The sequence below is a fragment of the Montipora foliosa genome, chromosome 10 (assembly GCF_036669935.1).
Source record: "Montipora foliosa isolate CH-2021 chromosome 10, ASM3666993v2, whole genome shotgun sequence".
Taxonomy (NCBI): domain Eukaryota; kingdom Metazoa; phylum Cnidaria; class Anthozoa; order Scleractinia; family Acroporidae; genus Montipora; species Montipora foliosa.
Window position 1 is genome coordinate 3,547,701 of NC_090878.1, and position 17,500 is coordinate 3,565,200.

The 17,500-nt window shown below is 37.5% G+C and overlaps 1 protein-coding gene across 4 annotated transcripts in view; it reads left to right on the forward strand.

The window, feature by feature from the left end:
- LOC137973023 (spermatogenesis-associated protein 6-like) overlaps window positions 1-2,685 on the forward strand; it is a 14,016-nt gene extending 11,331 nt beyond the window's left edge. The window contains exons 11-12 of one of the 4 annotated variants that reach the window (XM_068819734.1): window positions 488-540; window positions 795-2,685. In XM_068819734.1, coding sequence (XP_068675835.1) covers window positions 488-503 — 16 coding nt within the window. In that variant the 3' untranslated portion in view covers window positions 504-540; window positions 795-2,685. The remainder of the gene's footprint in view (window positions 1-487; window positions 541-794) is intronic. The other 3 variants (XM_068819735.1, XM_068819733.1, XM_068819732.1) reach the window with 3 other exon arrangements.
- Window positions 2,686-17,500: the final 14,815 nt, after the last annotated feature.

Sequence of the window (17,500 nt, forward strand, 5' to 3'; positions counted from 1 at the left end):
ATGATTGGTTTTGGTTTCACTTCTGATTGGTTGAAAAAATGGCACGAGAACTTTGAACCAATCACTGAGTGAAGTAATAGCAATTCCCTAATTACTTTTGACACTCAATTGAAAACCTAAAAAAAAACCTATCAACCTAATTAATGATTTTTGTAATTTAAGCACCTCAGTGACAACTTTGACAGGCGAATTTCGTTGATCTGGTTAACTTTCCCCTTGCGTGCAAAGCTTTGTGGCCATAATTCTGCTATGCTCTTAACACTTCTTATAGTGACATTCTAGAGAGGGTTTACACAAGGCTTATTGACAGGATCATGGTTTATTTACAATAAAATGACTGGTCATTCAGATTCTTCTTTAGATGACATCTAAAATAAATATTATTATTTTCGTATTGAGTGAGCAGTGGCAATAAAGTACGTGACTTGAATAATATTGTTATAAGTTTACACACAGCAACTCTCTTCCTTCTGTGTCAAATTTACAGCTTGCGGGGCTATTAACAAGCAAGTTATATGCAGTGCATTCTCCTGAGAAAAGGTGAAAAATACTAATTTGTTTGGCCAATTAAATTGATAGAGAAAACACCCTTTAAAGAACCTGTTTCACAGAGCCAAAGAAAAGTCTTACATTTCAGGTCCTAAAACTCCCCCCTCCCCTCCCCTCTAATTTTCTAAAAACTTGCTCTCTTGGGAACGTTTTCCCATTCCCTTAATGTTTTTATGGGAGAAGGGAAGTGGGGTGTTCATAGTACACAGTGGACTTAATATTTTCTTTCCTTCGATGTATTTCAGCAGTGTTAATGGGCCTATTTCTTACCGCAACTCATGGTCTGGCCAAAAGAGAGCTTTTACAGGACCTTCAAACCGAGCAGTGTTTAACAAGTCTTTACAAGATATGTATGGTGATCTATATAACAAAGCAAAGGATATGCAGACATACTGAGTGTTACAAGGCCTCTATCACAGGGCAATATGTGGTTTGGGCCAAAGAGAGAGTCAACAGGACATTTACTGTACACCCAGCGGTATTTGATAACTGATATACAATGTCCCATGAAACAAAGCAAAAGACACACATTGGTCCTCTTTCACGTGGCATTAGATATGGCCTGGGTAAAAGATAAGGCTTTAAAAGAGATATAAAAGATAACGATGAAGACAACAAAGTGAAGAATATGCAAAGATGACACTAACGTCCTGCCGTTTAACAACAAATTCAGCTATAGCTCACTTTTACAATGTAGATCATCGTAAGGTGGCCGAGGGGGGTCTGGGACGATGACTTATGAAGCGAACTTTATTGTACTGCTTTGGCTTGGGTGTATGTTGTCAGGTTGAATTTAACAATGAACTATGCTTGAATCTTGAACGGCATTTTTATTAAATACCCGTTACTCTACATCTAGCATGTTAAACAAAAAAGTGATATCTTCCCTTCTTTCTTGTAAACCCTTTTTAAGCCCCATGAAGCAGTGCTCAATCTCATTTTTCTCTTTGTAATTTCTTCGGTCTTACATCAAGGTAGTAATGAGAAGTATGAACTCGACTATCGAAGATGAAAAAATTAATGTCCTATTTGGATAGAGGTTTACATCTGATATTTAAGTTCAGTCAGAAAAAGTTAGTATGTTGACGATGGAGCTTGAAGGGTTTGCAATACGAAGGTCCTCTACAATTTTTAAGGTAGCAAAAGTGCAGTTGAGCTTCCATCCACTGCAGAACACAGTTGGTTTGAGAGTCGACGAAAAGAACTCATCATGAAAGGTGTTGAAACGTTTGTTGATAAACGACACATCTCTTCAGTTGTTGTCGCACATCAATCCAATTGTGTTTCTTCAAATGTCCTTGAGAATGAGTTGACACCAAGGCGCTGAATTTGAAGCATATTTTTCTGCTTCTAAATGTTAGTGAAGCTCTTAAAATTAATAATAAGAAAGGGAATTTCTTCGGTGTAAGAAACAGACATATTTTTCTTTACTTTGCTAACCAATTTTGTTCTCTGTTTTTTTTTTTTTGTTTTTAACTTTTTTCTTCGGTTTTCTGTCATTCGTGACTTTCCAAGGTTATCACACCGAAGTTCAGCCAGAAAAGTAATATTAGTTTTCTTATTTATCGAAGAAGGTGTTATGATACATTTTTGTTTAACGGTAGCCAGCAATTCTGCAAAGTTATACTTAACTTTCGTGACACTTCAATTTCGCGAAAAGTTGATGACACGAAAGTTTGGATGCGCGAAACATTGGATAACTACAAAAAAAAGTTATTTTGGTTTTGTACACGCCACGCGAAATTCGCGTATTTTTAGTGTCGTAAAAAAGTGTGGCAAGATATTCTTCTCTCGTTTTCACCATCTGTCATTGACACAAACTTTTACTACAAAACTGTATCTTGTTCATCGTCAAAACCTTCTTTAAAATCATTGAAAAAAGGGGTGTTGTCTTTTGCATCTTTTAAGTGAATTTTGAAGCAGTAAAAACTGACGTAAAGTTGTGGAAAGGTTTTATGAATGAAGGTGGTAATATCAAACGTGATATCCAAGGTAACCCTGTGAAACTAATTCTTTAATTTGAGAATTATAAGCTTGGTATCTTCTGCTTTATTATCTGAATGTTTTAAATACCAAAGAATATTGTAATTTATTGATATGCTATTTTATCTTATCCTAGTAAAATTTGATATTGAGCACTCCTAGTCCTATTTTCTGTCCATCAGCGAGAGGTCTAAAGCGCGCATAGAATCCTACTCGTTTCCAAGTTCCTCCGTTTCTTTTTGCAGGAGGCATTTTATGTCACGAAACGAACTCACAAATTCCCCACGCCCTTCCCTCCCCAGTGTCGAACATTCCAGCCACTAGACAAGAGTTGGGCAATAAAATTGAAAAAATTCAAATTCGACTTTGAGACTAACTGCAAACTGGAATTCCTGTCACGAACCCCGGCAATGAATTGTAACGCATTTCTCTCTCCTTTTCACGGAAAAATGGATTGAAATCAAGTACACAGACCTTAAAAAGTGCATGAATCATACTCCGTGGAAGGTGCGGATCAAAATTTTCTTCTTACTAAATGACTTGGCGTCTTGTAACATGTAAAAAAAGGAAACACTACTTTAAGTCTTAAGACTACGGTAAGCATCGACCTGGCCTTGTTTCCTAAAGTGCACACGTTTGTGCTTTTAAAAACGCGAATAACAAAAAAGGTGAATGAATCATACCCCTTGAAAAGTGTGGCTAAAATTTTGCCTGTTAGTATCAAGATTAGTAGATGACTTTTAGCGTAAAGCAACATCGAAACATATCAAAGGAAACACAAGCTAAACTTAATAAGAAAGCTATAAACATCGGCCGGGCCTGCTCACGTGTTTAGAGCTCCCATCCCAAACTCGGGGGGTAATCGACTGTTCGATGATTGCGGGCGATGCAATTTTTAATTTTCGAACATTTTTTTCTGCCTAGTAAAAGACTTGATTTATGCAATTGCAGACATTTGTGCCTCAAAAAAAGAGGAGAACATTTTTTAAATGATACAACCATGTGATATCATGACCGCCTATAGAAGCTCAGTGATGTCAATTGGACAAAGTTGTTGTATTGAGAATTTTTTAATTTCAATCAAGCATCTGCTGGCACTGCCCATATGGTTAGAGCACGTCCCCGCAATCCAAACTTAGCGGATATGGAATCCAAATGATGCAGATAGCCAAAGGTGCATAAATCGTACACTTTGAAAAGTGTGGATCAAAGATTTCTAATTTCAAGATGACTTTTAGGTCCTGCCATCTATTATTCGATTCTCTCCGATGTATTTCTTCTTGTTTTCTGTCAGAACCGACATTGATCTCGACTGCAGATAAATTAAGGGTTGCTTTTTGCTCTTTGAGCCTAATTGCTTGGAAAACAGAATAAATAACTTCTTTTATTGCTTTTATCTTTTTATGCCTGCAATCAGCGTAAAAACGCGTTTGCAAATCAACGACGTAGTTGTCAGTGATTGGCTCTTATCGCTCTAAACCATAATCATTACATTTTCATAATTTCACTCGCTAATTTCTGCCAGTCTGTCATGGCGGCAAGATGTACTGGGTTGTCGGTTTTCTGTTTGTGGCTGTCACGGAACTTTTGCTGGATCAAGAATAGGGATTCACTTTTTTCGTTCTTTAGGCAGGTAAGTTTTCGCAATGCTTTGCTGCAAGACGTTTGCTTTATGTCGTTACTTTTCTTTCACGTTCATAATCAAGTCATTGTCGTTCATTTCTAAGTCAATCTAACAATGTTTAAAAGCTTTACCTATAATGAGGAATGTTGCTTTCACTTTAAATTTTGCTAGTTCTTACGTGAAAGTCACTTAAACAAGAAAATAACTTGAAACCACAAAACATAATGTTTACAATCAAAATTGTTCAAACGTTTTCCAATGAAAGGGTTTGTATCCGAAATAAATGAATCATGAAAAACGCTTGTTTTGGTTTTCAAATTTACTGGGCGCCGCCATCTTGAATAATTGTGACGTTTCGCGGTTGCCCTATTGTTCTAAAACAAAACCGTAACACGTGACAATTACTCAAGATGGCGGCGCCGGGAAATTTAAAGTGAAAATAGGTGATTCTAAAATTAATTTTTTAAATACAAACCAATTATTAAAAAGTTAAACTCTTAAATATTTAGAGATGCTAGGTAAATTATACTTCGAAAGACATCGAATTGTTATTAACTACTATTTTAATTCACGCTGTCAAACTTTTATGATAATAAGGACGGTGATGGCGGCGCAAAAGACTTGCTTTCATCTTAAGGCCCAGTAATAAGGGCAACGTTTTTCGTGCAACTTGTCGCGCAACAATGTTACGTTGCAAGTTGAGATGGTTTGTTGCGCGTATTACCACCCTCTTGCGCAACAAATTTTCGTGTTGCAAAAAGTAAAAGCGATGTCTACTTTTTGCAACATAAGAATTTGTTGCGCAAGAAGGTGGTAATACGCGCAACAAACCATCTCAACTTGCAACGCAACATTGTTGCGCGACAAGTTGTACGAAAACTGTTGCCCGTATTACTGGGCCCTAAGGCTCCAAGAAATGTTAGTATCTACTTGCAATGAATGTTTACTGTGCTTAGAAATTTGAAATGCAGAAATAATAGTTTAAAAAAGTATATCATAAACTGCTCAGTTCAAGTTTGGATAGATCTGAATGGTAGAAAGTTAATCTCTCAAAACTCCATTCGCAATCCAGTGCTTTTAATGAGTAAGAGAACCTTCACTCCGACTAATGAACAATTTTAAACTGAACAAAATAATGATAGACCTAATCGGCTAACTCAATGTTGTACCCAATTCAAATCTCCCGGGACTAAGATTCTTTGTGTATTGTATTTCTATGATAATGTAGCATTCATATTTAAATGATATGGAAATACCTGGAACAAAACGTTTTATTCCCAAAGGGTTTGAATTGGGTACAACATTGAGTTAGCCGATTAGGTCTATTGCAATCAAATCTACTCGAAAACAATTATTCGTTACAATTATTCAAGATGGCACCGCCAGGAAATGTTTAAGTGAAAATAAGTGATTTCAAAATTCATTTTTTCGATACAAACACTTTTTTCACTTAATTAAGGGATAAACATTTGACGTTACGACAGCTGAAAGGGCAAAATATTGTAATTAATGTCATTATCAGTTTTATAAAGAATCCAACGACAAAATGAAATCAACAAAAAGACCTTCGATGCCCTTTTACACCTTCAATTCGCATTGCTTATCGTGGCGATCTGATTGGATGGATTTTCATCTATGAAAATTGTTCCGCGGCACGCAATGCCTCTCGGTTGAAGGTGGGTCTTTAAACTGACCGCTGTCAAAGTAAACTGAACTTCAGCAAACTGACTCCGTCGACATTCCAAAAACGACAACAAACTCTTAGGTTCCAAGTTCCACAGGCACAAAAGTTGCACTGAACACCTCCGGAAATTACGATGATAAATCAAACCTACTGCTAACATTCGCGACCCATAGTCTTGTCTAGCGGCTCTTCAACTAACTAATCATCAAGATATTGAACAATCACACTGAAATAGTGAGCATTTCGGCACGGATAATGGTCTGTGGAGAACCGACGATCGCTTACATACAGTACGTAGTATTTACATACTTGCCGATAACAAGATGTTGACTTTATTGTAAATCGCTGTTCACCGATATTCAGGCTTCTTAGGCAGGATCGAAACCGTTCCAGGACTGATATCGTAAGCCTATTGTCAAACGGCTTTGTTTTAAGACCACTTAATACATTTATTGAACTTGCTAACATTTAGGACGAACTGTATCGAGGAACAGATATGGCTCTCAAGTCTTCAAGTCTCCTTTTTTAGCTTATATTCTCTTTTGGAAAACTGAGGAACTAGCACCATTCCAAAAGGAGACTTCTATCACAGTTGTACGTAAAGAAGAAGTCGACACGAGTGATGTTGAAGTTGGCGAGAAGAGCAAGGGGACACTTCGTGACGCTTATTGAAATCGGAGTGCATCTAATTATGTGCATTTCTGAACACATCTGTGAAGGCGGAGGTCGATGGGAACGGTGTACGCTTTCCTACACTACTACGGCTAGGTTATCCTAAAACAACTGAACATAACTATTGCGTTCTACAAGTTGTGTTGACAGACTACTTGACCATTAACCTTACAAATCTACGTCTTTTAAATTGAAGCAATTATAATAACGAACCACGTTAACAAGAAGGGTAAAAATATTTTTTTAATCACTTCACAGATCGGCCGCAAAACCGAGTACTGACTTTTCGGAGGAGAGAAAACATAGGAAAAGGACTGTTTCCATGGCAATTGTCCGTACTGTAAAAATCCAGACACAAAACCAGCCAATCAGAGTGCTCCATTTCGTGCCATGTAATAAATACATCTTATTTGATGGTTTAAGATATAATACGCGCTGATATTTTGCGAGTTGCGAGTTGCGAGTTGCGTAGTATTTATTATTCCACTACTAAAAAAGATGTTATTTTTCTTCAATTCAATTTCGTAAGCCGAGTGTATTTTTAAAAAATGCATCATCTGTTCAGGGCGCATGCGAACGACGAAACAGCACAAAAGGCTGGCCAAATATCCTTAATTTGAAAGGATAAACGAAATGACAAGTGACAGGCAATGACAAGCTAAATTCTCAGGCTTTGCATTCTGTTGAAAACAATTTCTTTTATTGAAAAACTCCCGTTCCGTCCGTATTTGCTCTGTTCTAAACCGGCCAAACCAGGACACTGCAGTGTGTTACCGTCTCATATTTTGCGCGTTCTCTTGACCAAATATGGTAAAATGGCGTAAGAGTGGAATAATAAGTAATCGTAATCACAGTCATTGCACGGGATCGAGAAAATAATGTCATTTCATTGTTCTCTCGCTACGGGATTCTTATAAGTTTGGCAAAAATATGGCTTACGTCTGGAAAGGCTTTTGGGTAAATTTTACGTTGTGGCTACTCAAAACTCTCTTGGTGATAGATTCCGTAATCCCTTGAATGTACGGGATGACAGCAACCAATAACAGAAATTCTTGACCATGTAAAGCTTATTCCCAAAAACCAGTAACGAGATTCTCGCGAGATAACTCGAAAGTGCAAAAGTCGGAGAATTAAGCTAGGAAACACTGAGGTGTCAAAGGAAATACCGCCTTCTGGATTTTTTGGTAGACCTGAAAGCATGGGCGCAAACCTTCACTACTGTTTGTTAATCTTTCGCCGTTTATTACACTGCTTGTTACACCGTCAGGAGTTCATGACTAGGAGCGATTAACAGCCCTATATTCCTGTCACGGCGTTTTGGCAGACCGATTTATTTTTAGACTGAATTTCCTGCGAATGAGACTTCCGCAGCATCCCGAAGGCCAATCACAAGAAACTAACTTGACTTGTTACACCGTTTATTACACCACTTAACTCACCGTTTCTTATACCCGTTCTAACACCGTTTGTTTCACCGTTTCTGACACCATTTATTACACAGTTTTTAACACCGTTTTGTTACACCGTTTCTAACACCGTTTATTGCATTACTCAGTTTCTCACACCGTTTCTAAAACCGTTTATTGTACCATTTGTTACGCCATTTCTAACAAGTCTATTGCACCGTTTATTACTCAGTTTCATGCACCGTTTCTAGCACCGTTTATTTCACCGTTTCTAAAACCGTTTATTGCACCATTTCTAACGCCGTTTTATTGCACCGTTTCTAACACAGTTTATGACACCGTTTTTTTCACCGTTTTTTACACCGTTTCTAACACTGTTTCTTTCACTGTTTCTTACACCGTTTCTAACACCACTTATTGCACAGTTTCTAACAACATTTGTTACACCGTTTACTACACCTTTGCTAATACCATTTATTGCACCGTGTCTAACACCGTTTATAGCACTGTCTGTTACACTGTTTATTACACTGTTTCTAACACCGTTTATTGTACCGTTTCTTGCGCCGTTTCTAACAAAGCTTATTGCACCGTTTGTTACACCGTTTCTTGAACCGTTTATTGCACTGTTTGTATTACCGTTTCTTACACCGTGAATGGCACCGTTTCTGACACAGTAGTTAACACCGTTTATTACACTGTTTTTTTGCACCATTCTTAACACGGTTCTTAACACCATTATTACATCGTTTATAACAACTTTTGTTACACCGTTTATTACACCGTTTATTACACTACTTCTCACACCGTTTCTGACATCGTTTATTACACTGTTCTTTAAACCTTTTCTAACACCGTTTATTACACTGTTTCTGACACCGTCTATTTCACCGTTTCTTACACCGTTTTTAATACCGTTTATTGCACCATTTGTTAGTCTGTTTCTAACAAGGTTTTTTTGCACCGTTTGCTACACCGTTTTAATCACTGTTTATTATATTGTTTTTAACAACGTTTTTTACACCGTTTTTAACGTTTCTAACACCGTTTATTATTCCGTTTCTTACACCGTGTATTACACCGTTTCTAACAACTTTTATTACTACGTTTTGTACACCGTTTCTTAAACCGTTTCTAACACCATTTGTTACACCGTTTCTGACACGGTTTATTACACAGTTTCTAACACCGTTTCTCAAACCGTTCATTGCACCGTTTCTAACACCGTTTATTACACTCTTTGGTACAAGGTTTGTTACACCGTTTTTAACACCGTTTCTAACACCGTTTCTTACACTGGTTATTACGCCGTTTGTTTCAGAGTTTTTACACCTTTCTAAAGTCGTTTTTTACACCTTGTATAATACCGTTTGTTACACTGTTTATTACACCGTATATAATACCGTTTCTGACACCGATTCTAACAGTTTTTAACAAAGTTTGTTACACCGTTTCTAGCAACGTTTATTTTACCATTTCTTACACCGTGTATTACACCGTTTGTAACACCATTTATTTGACAGTTTCTCACACCGTTTATTATTCCGTTTCTTACATCGTGTATTACACCGTTTGTAACACCGTTTATTTGACAGTTTCTTACGCCGTTTATTGCACCATTTCTAACACCTTTTATTACACCGTTTCTCACAGCGTTTATGACACCGTTTGTAACACCGTTGCTAACACCGTTTCTTACACCGTTTGTTGCAGCTAACGTCTTTTTTACACCATATATAATACCGTTTGTTATACCGTTTTTTACACCGTTTCGAAAGCGTTTATTACATCATTTTTAATACCGTTTGTTACACTGTTTTTAATCCCGTTTATTGAACCATTTCTAACACTGTTTATTACACCGTTTATTACACCGTTTGTTATTGGTTTCTTACAGCGTTTATTGCATCGTTTCTAACTTCCTTTTTTACAAGTTTATTACACCGTTTGTTTCACCGTTTTTACAACTTTCTAACAGCGTTTGTTACACTGTTTATTACACCGTTTTTAAAGCTGTTCATTACACCTTTTCTGACAACGTTTATTACACCGTTTCTTGAACCGTTTCTTACCCCGTTTTTACACCGTTTCTAGCACAGTTTATTACACAGTTGCTAAAACCATTTGTTAAACCGTTTTTGACATCTTTTCTAATACCGTTTCAAACACTGTTTATTACACCGTTTGTTTCACTGTTTATTAGACAAGTTCTGACACCGTTTATTGCACCGTTCATTACACCGTTTCCTACACCGTGTCTAACACCGTTTATTAGACAAATTCTCTCACCGTTTGCTATACAGTTTGTAACACCGTTTACTGCACCGTTTCTAACACAGTTTCTCTTACAGTTTTTCACGGCATTTCTTTCACCGTTTTTTACACCGTTTTAATTCCCTTTCTTACACCGTTCTTACATCGTTTCAAACACGGTTTCTTATAACATTTTTACACCGTTTTTTACAATTTTTTTTTTTACTCCGTTTCAAAAACTGTTTTGATGCTGGCTTTAACACCGTTTCTCACTCCGTTTCCATCACCGTTTATTATATCGTTCTTACACTGTTTCTAACACCGTTTTTTTACATCTTTTCTTTCATTGTCTCTTACACTGTTTCCTATAAAGTTTTTTAAACCGTTTCTAAAACCGTTTCTTACACCATTTCCTACAATTTCCCACACCGTTTCCTACACCGTTTCTTACAACGTTTCTTATACCATTTTTTACACCATTTATTATCTAGGTTGTTAAAACGACTTTTAACCCAGTAATTACATCTTTTGTTACACTGTTTGTCACCCCGGTACAGCATTTGCATTTTACAAGGGATTAATATGATGGCTTGCAAGAAGATTAAGGGACTTAACCATGAAGTTATAAGAATAGGCCAGTTTCGAATTCTAACGGTTGGGTTGGATCGAGCATGAAATGGAGGCTAATGCGGGGAATCTTTTCACATGCAAATTATTTCCTCTGCATTAGCCTCCATTCCATGCTAGATCCAGTCTAACCGTGAGAATACGAAACAGGCCCTATTAAGGCTTCATTTGAAATTTGTATTTTGGCCCGATATCTGTTGTTGGGTTTTGATTTATTGTTTTTTCTTTCCTTTAGAATTGCAGTTGTCGTTGTGCTAAACGGACTCCCTTGGAAGGCAGAAACAGTGCCCGTTATCTTGTGAAAGTTACTCAAGCCTTGTGAACAGGGACCGGGCGCCAAGCTAAACACTTTTAAAGTCTGATGCTAATTGACTTGATACGAAGTGTGCGAAATGCTTAGACGTAAAGGGACAAAAATTTGGCCGTAACTTGCGCCGGAACTATAAGCTAAGCTATGTGACCTTATAAGTAAACTGAGAAAAACTGAGAATTTTGAACTTCTCTATTCTATTATATCCTTTTTGTTTATAAGGACCATGGTGTCCAACCCGAAGGCAAATGCTACTTTGACCACCACACGCATCTTGTATTGTAATAACTGGAATTTACTTTAATGATTTAATAGAACCTAACTTTCATAACTTTTAATATAAAAACACCTCTTTTGTAAATGATATGAAACCGTGAACCGACTAATGCACCAAGTTGAATAAACAATTCCTATTTGTATTTTTGGAGCTAAAGAGTAATCTGTTTGACTTGGGCAGGGGATGATACGTGATGCTAGCAAATATGGCCTCTTGGTAAAATTCTTTAATCACCTTCTGGAGTTATCAATTCGTTTGCAGAAATTGTTTGGCCTTTACTTGTAAACAGAAATGTTGCGATTTTGTTTCCCAGGCTCTAAGACGGGACTCACTCACAAGATCATTGATAATGAGACAAAATGTTCTAGTTTAATAGAAGACAATGTTCCGTTTTTTCTTACAGCATTTTTTCGCGCGTTACTTCAATGTTTTTTTTCTTGGAAAATTCTCTCGCTTCTTGCGAAGATTCATCACAAACAAAGTGAATTATATAATTATTGATTCCCAAATATTTTCACAACGCGAAAATCACACACCAAACAAAAACAGTTTTTTCGGAAGACATCCTCCTCCGCTACAAGTTTCTCCGAAACGTTTGGCTTGATTTCACATTTCCGTTTAACGTTGCATTGATTAACAATAAACTTTATAGGATTTTATAGCCACTCTTTACTTTAAAAAAAAGGGCTAATAAACATGCGCACTTGATAAAAACATAAAACAGCATTTTTGTTTTGCAACCACAATCGAGCGCAAAACAACGAAAGATGCAATATATAACTGACAAAAAATATATAGCAAATCTCACAACGGGTTGAGCGAAGCTCGCTTAAGGGGCAACATACGAGGAAGAACTGAAGACAGTCTTGTCTGGAAGATGAATCTTTTCTGCATGTTACAAGTTTTTCCGAAACGTTTAACCTGATTTCATATTTGCACATGTGTTTAACTTTGCGTTGATTAACGAGAAACTTTGAAAGATTTCATGGCCTCTCTGTCCTTAATGAGCATGCGCACTTGATAGAAACTTAACACAGAATAAATAACACCCACAATCGAGCGAAAATGAGACAAAGATGCAATATATAAGTGACAAAAAATATATAGCAAATGTCACAACGGGTTGAGCGAAGCTCGCTTAAGGGGCCACATACGAGGAGCTAGCGTTCCTGCCAATGCCTCTAGGAAAGTCTGAGACGCTCTGGCTTCATCCTAAATGGATGTCCTCTGATCTGATCAGAGAGGCCTACATAGTGAGATCGATTAGCGAGGTAGTACTTCGGTGCTATAACAGAACTCAGACCTCCTTCGCTCAGCCCACAGTGTTTTGTTACTTTTTATATTTAACGCTTGGAATATCGGGAACTTTTCTCTATTTGCTTGGCTCAAATTTACCTGAGAGATCACGCCCATTTCTTGTGCCGGTAATCTTTTTTGGAAAAATTAGCGACGTCTAATATTAAAGGAAATGAGACAAAGAAGTGTAGTCGGCTTGACGTAATATCTTAAAAGGCCTCATTGAGTATATAAAAGTAGCAAAAGAAGCCAAGAGTAAAAGGAAGTTCGCCGAGTACTTGATGCACATATCTGAAACGACTACACTAAAAACGACGTATGAGAAAGATCATCAACTTTCAATTGGTTTTTAGATATTTTTGGCCAGATATCTGGCCATTGATATTCTGCAACATCTGTTCATTCCCAGATAATCCAAGTTCTCTCTTCATAATCTTTGCGGTTTACAGCTCGGAACTTGAGATCAGCCACTGCACACTGATATCCTCTACAAAGAGTTAAATGCGCCCGATACTTTGTCAGTAGCGATGACTTGAGCTCCTTCATTTTTCATTCATTTGAGTTGTTCCTTGGGATTGGGAAAACGATTAGTGATTTTTCAAATGAAACTACGAATGTTTTTTACGGTGTAAAGACTGTTGCATACAGAGAATTTATACATCATTAGTATTTTCTGTCCGTCAGTGCTATTTTTGAGGGACATATGTTAGAAAAATGCTATAAACCAATGTTCAACGTTGGTAAAACAATGAAGTCTATCTTATTTCTCGAAGACTTTGTCCAAGATTGTGGATTCGCAACATCGTACAACCCTGAAAAGAAGAACATTTTATTATGGTTATTTTGTGCAAATTCCCTTCTGAAGACAGTCTTGTCTGGAAGATGAATCTTTTCTGCATGTTACAAGTTTCTCCGAAACGTTTGGCCTGATTTCATATTTCTCTTTAACGCCACGTTGATTAAGGACGGTGCCTATTATTTGTTATTGCGCATACGTTCTGTGTGCATCTCGAGATACTCGGATTTCCTATTGCCAGTGCTTATTAATACAGGGATATTTTTGCGCGGTTCAAAATTATGCGGAGAAAGCAGCACTTAGCAAGTGATCTTGGTATCCAAAAAGAAAATTGGGGGTAACCACGCATTTATTAGAGATAATTGAGCTTCAATTTGGAAAAAAACGCCATACATTGCTTTGTATTTTAAAACTTTTGACAAATAGTGTTGATTAAGTACCTTCGAAAAATGCGTGGTTACCCTCAATTTTCATTTTGGATTTTAATAACATTTGTTAAGATCTGCTTTTTCCGCATATTCAGTAAACTGCGCAAAAATACCTTTGAATTAGCAGGCACCGTCCTTAACGAGAAACTTTGAAAGATTTCATGGACACTCTGTCCTTAATGAGCATGCGCACTTGATAGAAACTTAACACAGAATAAATAACACCCACAATCGAGCGAAAATGAGACAAAGATGCAATATATAACTGACATTAAATGTATAGCCGATGTGACAACGGGTTGAGCGAAGCTCGCTTAAGGGGCCACATACGAGGAATTAGCGTTCCTGACAATGCCTCTAGGAGAGTCTGAGACGCTCTGGCTTCATCCCAAATGGATGTCCTCTGATCTGATCAGAGAGGCCTACATAGTGAGATCGATTAGCGAGGTAGTACTTCGGTGCTATAACAGAACTCAGACCTCCTTCGCTCAGCCCACAGTGTTTTGTTACTTTTTATATTTAATGCTTGGAATATCGGGAACTTTTCTCTATTTGCTTGGCTCAAATTTACCTGAGAGATCACGCCCATTTCTTGAGCCGGTAATCTTTTTTGGAAAAATTAGCGACCTCTAATATTAGACGAAATGAGACAAAGAAGTGTAGTCGGCTGACGTAATATCTTAAAAGGCCTCATTGAGTATATAAAAGTAGCAAAAGAAGCCAAGAGTAAAAGAAAGTTCGCCGAGTGCTTGATACACATATCTGAGACGACTACACTAAAAACGACGTATGAGAAAGATCATCAACTTTGGTTTTTAGATATTTTTGGCCAGATATCTGGCCATTGATATTCTGCAACATCTGTTCATTCCCAGATAATCCAAGTTCTCTCTTCATAATCTTTGCGGTTTTCAGCTCGGAACTTGAGATCAGCCACTGCACACTGATATCCTCTAAAAAGAAGTAAATGCGCCCGATACTTTGTCAGTAGCGATGACTTGAGCTCCTTCATTTTTCATTCATTTGAGTTGTTCCTTGGGATTGGGAAAACGATTAGTGATTTTTCAAATGCATTTACGGATGTTTTGTATGGTGTAAAGACTGTTGCATATAGAGAATTTATACATCATTAGTATTTTCTGTCCGTCACTGCTATTTTTGAGGGACATATGTTAGAAAAATGCTATAAATCAATGTTCAACATTGGTAAAACAATGAAGTCTATCTTATTTCTCGAAAATTTGTCCAAGATTGTGGATTTGCAACATCGTACAACCCTAAAAAGAAGAACATTTGATTATGGTTATTTTGGGCAAATTCCCTTCTGAAGACAGTCTTGTCTGGAAGATAATCTTTTCTGCATGTTACAAGTTTCTCCGAAACGATTGGCCTGATTTCATATTTGTCTTTAACGCCGCGTTGATTATCGAGAAACTTTGAAAGATTTCATGGCCACTCTGTCCTTACTGAGCATGCGCACTTGATAGAAACTTAACACAATAAATAACACCCACAATCGAGCGAAAATGAGACAAAGATGCAATATATAAGTGACACAAAATGTATAGCAAACGGGTTGAGCGAAGCTCGCTTAAGGGGCCACATACGAGGAACTAGCATTCCTGCCAATGCCTCTAGGAAAGTCTGAGACGCTCTGGCTTCATCCTAAATGGATGTCCTCTGATCTGATCAGAGAGGCCTACATAGTGAGATCGATTAGCGAGGTAGTACTTCGGTGCTATAACAGAACTCAGACCTCCTTCGCTCAGCCCACAGTGTTTTTTTACTTTTTATATTTAACGCTTGGAATATCTCAAACTTTTCTTTATTTGCTTGACTCAAATTTACCTGAGAGATCACGCCCATTTCTTGTGCCGGTAATCTTTTTTGGAAAAATTAGCGACGTCTAATCTAATATTAAAGGAAATGAGACAAAGAAGTGTAGTCGGCTGACGTAATATCTTAAAAGGCCTCATTGAGTATATAAAAGAAGCAAAAGAAGCCAAGAGTAAAAGGAAGTTCGCCGAGTGCTCGATGCACATATCTGAAACGACTACAGCAAAAACGACGTATGAGAAAGATCATCAACTTTGGTTTTTAGATATTTTTGGCCAGATATCTGGCCATTGATATTCTACAACATCTGTTCATTCCCAGATAATCACCAAGTTCTCTCTTCATAATCTTTGCGGTTTACAGCTCGGAACTTGAGATCAGCCACTGCACACTGATATCCTCTAAAAAGAGGTAAATACGCCCGATACTTTGTCAGTAGCGATGACTTCAGCTCCTTCATTTTTCATTCATTTGAGTTGTTCATAGGGATTGGGAAAACGATTAGTGATTTTTCAAATGCAACTAGGGATGTTTTTTTATGGTGTAAAGACTGTTGCATATAGAGAATTTATACATCATTAGTATTTTCTGTCCGTCACTGCTATTTTTGAGGGACATATGTTAGAAAAATGCTATAAATCAATGTTCAACATTGATAAAACAATGAAGTCTATCTTATTTCTCGAAAATTTGTCCAAGATTGTGGATTTGCAACATCGTACAACCCTGAAAAGAAGAACATTTGATTATGGTTATTTTGGGCAAATTCCCTTCTGAAGACAGTCTTGTCTGGAAGATGAATCTTTTCTGCATGTTACAAGTTTCTCCGAAACGATTGGCCTGATTTCATATTTGTCTTTAACGCCGCGTTGATTATCGAGAAACTTTGAAAGATTTCATGGCCACTCTGTCCTTACTGAGCATGCGCACTTGATAGAAACTTAACACAGAATAAATAACACCCACAATCGAGCGAAAATGAGACAAAGATGCAATATATAAGTGACACAAAATGTATAGCAAACGGGTTGAGCGAAGCTCGCTTAAGGGGCCACATACGAGGAACTAGCGTTCCTGCCAATGCCTCTAGGAAAGTCTGAGACGCTCTGGCTTCATCCTAAATGGATGTCCTCTGATCTGATCAGAGAGGCCTACATAGTGAGATCGATTAGCGAGGTAGTACCTCGGTGCTATAACAGAACTCAGACCTCCTTCGCTCAGCCCACAGTGTTTTGATACTTTTTATACTTAACGCTTGGAATAAGAGTGTGCCAAGTTTTCACATTTGTGTTCTGTTGACGAACGACAATGTTTAATTGATTTACCCACACTCTATTGAAAACACAGTCAATGCACATGCGTACTTTGGGACGTCATCTTACTCAAAATAAATTGCACCATAATTGAGCTCAAATCCAACCATGGTGCTATATACAAGAGGTGAAGCTCACTAAGGGGCCACACACGACATGCTTGGCCTTGAGATTTACGAGATGTCCTCATTTGAATTTCGATCCCTTCATCTTCTGAGCTCTGATGTTTGCCATGATGACTGGTTTCCTCTTTGGACTTGACGACTTCAAACTGCATTCTTGATACAATGTCAATATGTACGAAGTTGGATTTGCCTTTTTTCTCCAAACGCTCTTGATATTGCAGTTCAGTTTTTTTTAAACTTACCGCTACGACACCCTCTTTACTGACTTAAATATGGTTACTCTGTAAAATTTGCATATCCGTTTAGATAGTTTAAAAATCA